Below are 6,053 nucleotides of genomic sequence, written 5' to 3'. Positions count from 1 at the left end.
ACCTCAGCTTTCTTTCTCTCTCTCTCTCAGATTATCCTCTGTGTTTACAGTTTTTGCTCCAGAAGATCAGTAAAGCATGTTTTCCACTGTGCAACCCGAGGTTCACCAGAACCAGCATCAAACTGTCAACTTTCTCGCCTCATTTCCTCGACTCTCTGTCGCATGCTGGCTTTTAAATCACCCTGATACCCGGCCCAAAAGATTCAGTGTTGTGCTTTAAAGGTTTAATGTGCAACGTGAGACACTTTCGGCTGTGAAGGGAAGGTTGAAAAAGGGTCATTGGTCTCACTCTACGCTTGTTTTAAACCAATCTAACTCCTTTTTGCATTTTCTCCCAGTGTTTCTTCCCACCCCGCTGTGCATGTCCGTCCTTGCTTAGCAATCCAATTTGTCCTCCCCCATCATCCTTCCTTTCTTCCCTTCCTCCTTCGTTTTAAGTAATACGATTTCTGCGGGTAAGCTGGAGTTTTACAAACACACACAGACGCACACAATGAAAAGCGACCTCTACCCCTCAATTACTGCGCTGCCACACCTCCAGCTATCTCTAATCTCCTTTCTGCTGGACCACGAAGAGCAGGCTGAAGCAAATTACAGAGAGGAGTGCAGAGGCAGTGAAAGGTGTCACCAAAATAACAAACTTCACACGTTTCAAAAGAAGAAAGAAAGGGGATCAAAAAGAAAAAGCAGAATGGTTTGACAGAGGAGGAAAGCTGTGGATTTATTTCTTGTCGGGGGTGTGAGGAGTTTCAAGGTGAGGTGAGTTATTTGTGCAGATTTAGCAGCCGGAGCACGCGCAGAGATTGATGCTCTGGTAAATTAAGCAGCGTTGCAGCTGTAGATCAGGCCATCGATTCGCTTCCTCCCAAAAAATCTGAACCAAACAGTTGTGAAATTACTTTTTTTTTCTCCCTCAGCTATAAAATGACACTAAATCCTAATTCTGCAGCCGGTAAAATGTCTACCAGCTTTGCCTACTTTGGTTCTAGATGCTCCAGTTCAGCATGGCACAGTCTGGTACCCAGAAGCCAAGTCAATCCCCCTTCTTTAACTGCTGCTGCAGAAATTGGTGTTTTTATCCCCACTAGTTGGGACTGATCTTTATCTCTGTTTCTGTTTTTGGCTGTAATGAGATTTATGTTTGTTGTTAGTCGTTTTTATAATATATTTTTTTTATATCCCACAGCAAGCTCTGCAACATTTACTTAAATAACTCACTTAAAGTGACTGACCAGAACCATCAAAGGTCACATGTGGGAAAGACAGCCCTGAGGGTCTGAAATGGCGTTCCTGGCCTCTGTTGGGCCCATATGACAATAAACATAATCAATCAATTCAATTCTCTGCTAAATTGAATTTAAACGCCATCTAAGACCTAATATGAAGATTCTGGAATAAACTGGCAGACTAAACATTTGGAAGGAAAAGAAAGGCGAGGCACATTTATTTTCCCAGCACATCCCACATCCCAGTAACAAGACAACTGAAAGGAAAGTAGATTGCAGTGGCAAAAAAAAGGCAGGCAAAGAAAAGTTAGACTACAAACTTAAAATAATGGGGTTTTAATGAGCAGTTTAAATGAAACAGTCAAAGGCCACTCAAAGCAAATATTTGTTTTTTATTGATTTAAAGTAACTAAGTTTCAGCACTTTTAAAGTGTTCTGGTATATCGTCCAGGTTAGTGGAGCATAAGAACTAAATGCTGCTTCTCCATGTTTGGTTCTGGTTCTGGACGAGTGAATTCGATCTGAGCCAGAAGACCTAAGAGGTCTGGATGGTTGATACACAAGTCTGTGATGTATTTAGAGCAAAGCTGTTCAACGATATATAGATTGACAGAAGGATTTAATGAGAAATGGAGAGTCATTGTTAGGACTTAAGGACTGGGGTGATGTTCTCCACTTTTTTAGTTTTAGTGAGGACGAGGGCGGCGGCATTGTGGGTCAGCTGCAGTTTTTGGTACAAGGCAACGAAACTGCATTCTGTTGCCTGTACCTGTACCTGTGTAATGACAATAAAGTTGAATCTAATCTAAAGTTGAATCTAAAAAAATGTGGTTCAGCTGCAGCTGTCTCATCATAAGAAGGAATGTATGCTTCTTCAGAAAAGTTTGAACAAGCATCTGACTTCAACAGCTGACTTCTAAATATATTTGTCGCAGATGACATTTCAAAAGCAAAAACTGTTATTCTTTTCTCAGGTACACATTTATCATTCTAATCGTATTATGCTATGGATTCTTGTAGGAAACTTTTATTGTTTTTTTAGGTCGAGGCCATTTGTTATCACTTTATATGGGCCTTTTTACAAGAAATTAATTATTTGCATATAATGTACAGCATTTTCTTGTTTTTCCTTTTATGTATTTGCTGCTCTGTTTCTACTCTTTCTTTGGCTTAAAATTTGCTTTTAAAAATTGAATCTGCTGTGCTTTTTAACTGTACTTAGAAATACAGATAAAGACATAAAATACCGACTTAAACATTTAAGCTTCCTGTAGGCGAGGTAGTGTATCAGGATGCATGCAAGCTGCAGCAGTCATACCAGAGAATACACACATACAGCACACTGTAAATCTGCAGTATGTTGTAAACGTATATGGACTTTAAGATTTCATATCATACTTTAATTCATTTCAATCCATAGCTTTAAAGTGAAAAAATACATGTTGTTATTTTTTTTTAAATTGTGACAGTGCATGGCTCCAATCCAACAGCTTTTAGAGGGCACCTAGAATTAGTGGCAACTCTGTGTAAATCAGTTTTTTTGGTATTACAGTAGAACAATAAAAATGAATAAACCATGGAGTGTGCTTTAAATGTAAATAAAAACTAGTTTCAAGCCTAGTTTACATAGACCTACATGATACAAAAAAAAAAACAATTCCAAGTCTAAAAAATAAAGTCAGGCCTTACAGATATTTTGTACTCAGTCCACTGTGTCATTTTTTTCTTTAAGCTATCCTGTTTTGATCTAAGAGCAAACATAATTATCTACATATTATACATCCAATTGAAAATGTCTATCCATTCATCTCTTGTAGAAGCCATTTTCTCGTTAAAGCATTCCTATCAGGTGCACTCAAAATGGAAAACAACGCTTATTTTGCAAATTGATTAATCTGTCAACTATTTTTTTGAATAATCGATTAATAATCGTATGGCAAAAGATTCCTTAAACAAGACTTTTTGTGAAATTAAAAGTGAAACTAAAATTTTTCCCCTTGAGGAGTTCTGGATAGAGCATATAAACAGACGAAAATGATTTTTAACTGAAATGCAAAATGCTTACATATTTCTTTGCTGGTCTATGTGGGTTGCTCTATCATTAAATGATTGATTGCTTACTAAGTTAGTTGACGATCAATTCAATAATCGATTAATCACGATTCATAAGAATACTTGTTTCGGCCCTAGAAACAAGTATTTTTTTTGTATGAAACATTCTCAGCCAGTTTTAAATACTTAATGATACGTCCATTTTTAATGCAACCATTATAATGATGTAGAGATCTTTGCAGAAAGGGATTATTATGTGGGCATGGCCATAATATGTGGCAGTGATTTCCTTCGTCTTTTTAACATTGCCACCAATAGAGTGAGGATTTGGTTTAATATTTGCTCTGGACAGTGGTTTTCAAGAATCCCACAAGGGTTTTTTTTTTCTGTAGAACTCTCTTCATATTATCCAGCTTGATTATTCTACTGTAAAATACAGATGGTTTCCCACTTCCAAGCAGAAACGGTTAAATGCTGTTCTTTCTCACGTTACTCATTTTCTCCAATGTGTACTTGAACAGAAATGTCCAATTATGTCATTTTTACCATATTGTTGAGAACTTTAAAGCAGAATGGGACCATAGGTGACCTTTTTTGGCCACAAGCAAAAGTGTTGTGGAAGATGAAAAGGCACAGCATAAAAATCACACCCTCCCCATAGAGGGATGTGGTGGCAGGATCATGCTGTGGTGAAAATCTGTTAAATTAAATGGAGCCATGAAGCTTGATGGGAAGATGGACAAAGCTGAAATTAAGGCAATGCTGCAACATCATGAGGACAACATCCTCTATCAGGACAACAGCCCTTCATTTTTTATTTGTTAGGGAGGCCTAGACAATGCTAGCCTGGGTGCCATTCCGAACTTAGTCCCGCCCACAACATTTGAGTAGGACTACGTCAGGCTAAGACAATGCCAGTAATCGGACCCAATTAGGAATCTTTGCAATTATGTCCACAGACAGCCTTAGTCTTGTCTTATGGAGCAGCAGGAGTTATTTTCCATAGAATAAAAACATACTAAGATGCTTGCAGCTGTCAATGCACCAACAGCTGGTTAAACAAAGTATTAAATGAGTCGTGTTTATACTTTTATTTTAGAATTTAATTGTAAAAAAAACAACTATTTTTTTTCACAGATCCCAGGAAAAATGTACTGAAATTATGTAGAAGAGCATTAACCAATCTAGGAAATGTTCAAGATGTATTAGCATATTTGCAAGGCAGTTGAGATGATCTTGGTGACCCTGTTGTCTCCACAGCGGGCTTTCATATTCTTGCCAACATGGTGGACCTGTTCCTGAACCGAGTTCTTGTGGAGAACAACTCAGATCAGGATGAACTCAACACGGAGCGCGAGATCATCGGGATCCTTGAAAACCGCATTCTAATGTTGTTCTTTGCATCAGCTGACTGTGAGAGATGCCAAAAGTTTGCGCCTGTTCTCAACAGCTTCTTTAAGAAGCTGAAAGATCCAGCTTACATCGAATATCCCAAACTCCTCGCTCTCATTTACATCAGGTGCAGATCTTTGCCTCTTATTTGTATCCTTAGGATGGATCCACTGATAACACACTCATGATTTAATTTTTTTTCATCCAGTTTGGATCAATCTGTGCAGCAGCAGGAGAAAATTCTCAAAGAGCTCAACAAAAGGACTTTATTCTTGGCATTTGAGGATCAATATAGAGAGTAAGTTACTCCCTCTTTCCTCATGAATGCATCAAATAAGTTTCTGTTTTCATTGGTTTTGTGTTTCTCTGTGATTTAGGGAATTGCAGGTCATGTTTAAGGTGAAGGATATCCCTGCAGTGGTGGTGCTGCGTCCAGATGGCTCTGTCCTGTCTCAGAATGCTGTGCAGGACATCTATCGCCTTGGTACTGACTGCTTTCGTAACTGGCAGGAGTCAGCCGAGCTGGTGGAGAGGACCTTTATGTTCAACGAGGAGTTTGATGATCCTAACCTGCGGAGCGCCACAGACCCCGTGAGGAGACTGAAGTACAAGACTGAGGATGACAAGAGGAAGTTGAGATGGTGGAAGATATGGGTGAAGGGAAAAGATGGAAAGAATGAGAAGGAAATGGATGAAACATGGGACATGAAAAGAAAGAACGGGGATAAAGGAATTTGGAGAAAGAGATGAATTGCTTTTATTAACTTGCCTGATTTTTTTTGTTCTTTGCAGCTGCATTTTAGCCCTGATTTCAAGAAATCTGTGAGATGAACATAAAATTATCTATCTATCTATCTATCTATCTATCTATCTATCTATCTATCTATCTATCTATCTATCTATCTATCTATCTATCTATCTATCCATCCATCCATCCATCCATCCATCCATCCATCCATCCATCCATCCATCCATCCATCCATCCATCCATCCATCCATCCATCCATCCATCCATCCATCCATCCATCCATCCATCCATCCATCCATTGTAAAGGAAGAAAATATTCTAACATAGTTAACTTTGGAAAAAGGTTGGCTGTTTCTCTTCCTTTCCCAGGTGCACTCGGCGAGCTGCGTGTGGTCACTATGAAAATCAGCAAGGCGTGTTGACATCACAGAATTACAGAGTTTAATCCAATATAAGACAATGCATAAACTTAGAAATAAGACAATGCACAAACCTACACCAGAAACTGCAGAACAACAGAGACATACATTCCATTACCTGACATAGGAGGAAAGAAAGCAAAGAGTACAGAGACATCTTTGGAGAGTTGCAAGGGCAAATCTAATCTGTAACTTCTATTTAGAAAGCTTTATCCT

At 38.7% G+C, this 6,053-nt stretch overlaps 1 protein-coding gene across 2 annotated transcripts; it reads left to right on the top strand.

The window, feature by feature from the left end:
• The first annotated feature begins 675 nt into the window (after positions 1–675).
• LOC119798050 (nucleoredoxin-like protein 1) lies at positions 676–5,569 on the top strand. 2 transcript variants are annotated; one of them, XM_038307392.1, is made up of 4 exons: positions 676–759; positions 4,539–4,797; positions 4,879–4,968; positions 5,048–5,569. In XM_038307392.1, exons 2-4 carry the CDS (start codon positions 4,562–4,564, stop codon positions 5,418–5,420), a joined length of 699 nt encoding a protein of 232 aa, XP_038163320.1. In that variant the 5' UTR covers positions 676–759; positions 4,539–4,561; the 3' UTR covers positions 5,421–5,569. The 2 variants fall into 2 exon arrangements, with proteins under 2 accessions (XP_038163320.1, XP_038163321.1); XM_038307393.1 differs by having other exon boundaries at positions 682–754.
• Positions 5,570–6,053: the final 484 nt, after the last annotated feature.

The sequence above is a fragment of the Cyprinodon tularosa genome, unplaced genomic scaffold, assembly GCF_016077235.1.
Source record: "Cyprinodon tularosa strain WSP-4 unplaced genomic scaffold, ASM1607723v1 ctg608, whole genome shotgun sequence".
In the NCBI taxonomy this organism is placed as follows: Eukaryota; Metazoa; Chordata; class Actinopteri; order Cyprinodontiformes; family Cyprinodontidae; genus Cyprinodon; species Cyprinodon tularosa.
Note: the sequence above shows the minus strand (reverse complement) of the source record. Positions and strands in the feature narration are given on the sequence as shown.

Excerpts from the sequence above, each read along its gene's own strand:
- LOC119798050 (XM_038307392.1), top strand. The coding sequence starts at position 4,562 with ATGGTGGACCTGTTCCTGAACCGAGTTCTTGTGGAGAACAACTCAGAT. Across the intron at positions 4,798-4,878 it reads CTCGCTCTCATTTACATCAG|TTTGGATCAATCTGTGCAGC; the intron begins GTGCAGATCTTT and ends TTTTTCATCCAG. Across the intron at positions 4,969-5,047 it reads TTTGAGGATCAATATAGAGA|GGAATTGCAGGTCATGTTTA; the intron begins GTAAGTTACTCC and ends TCTGTGATTTAG.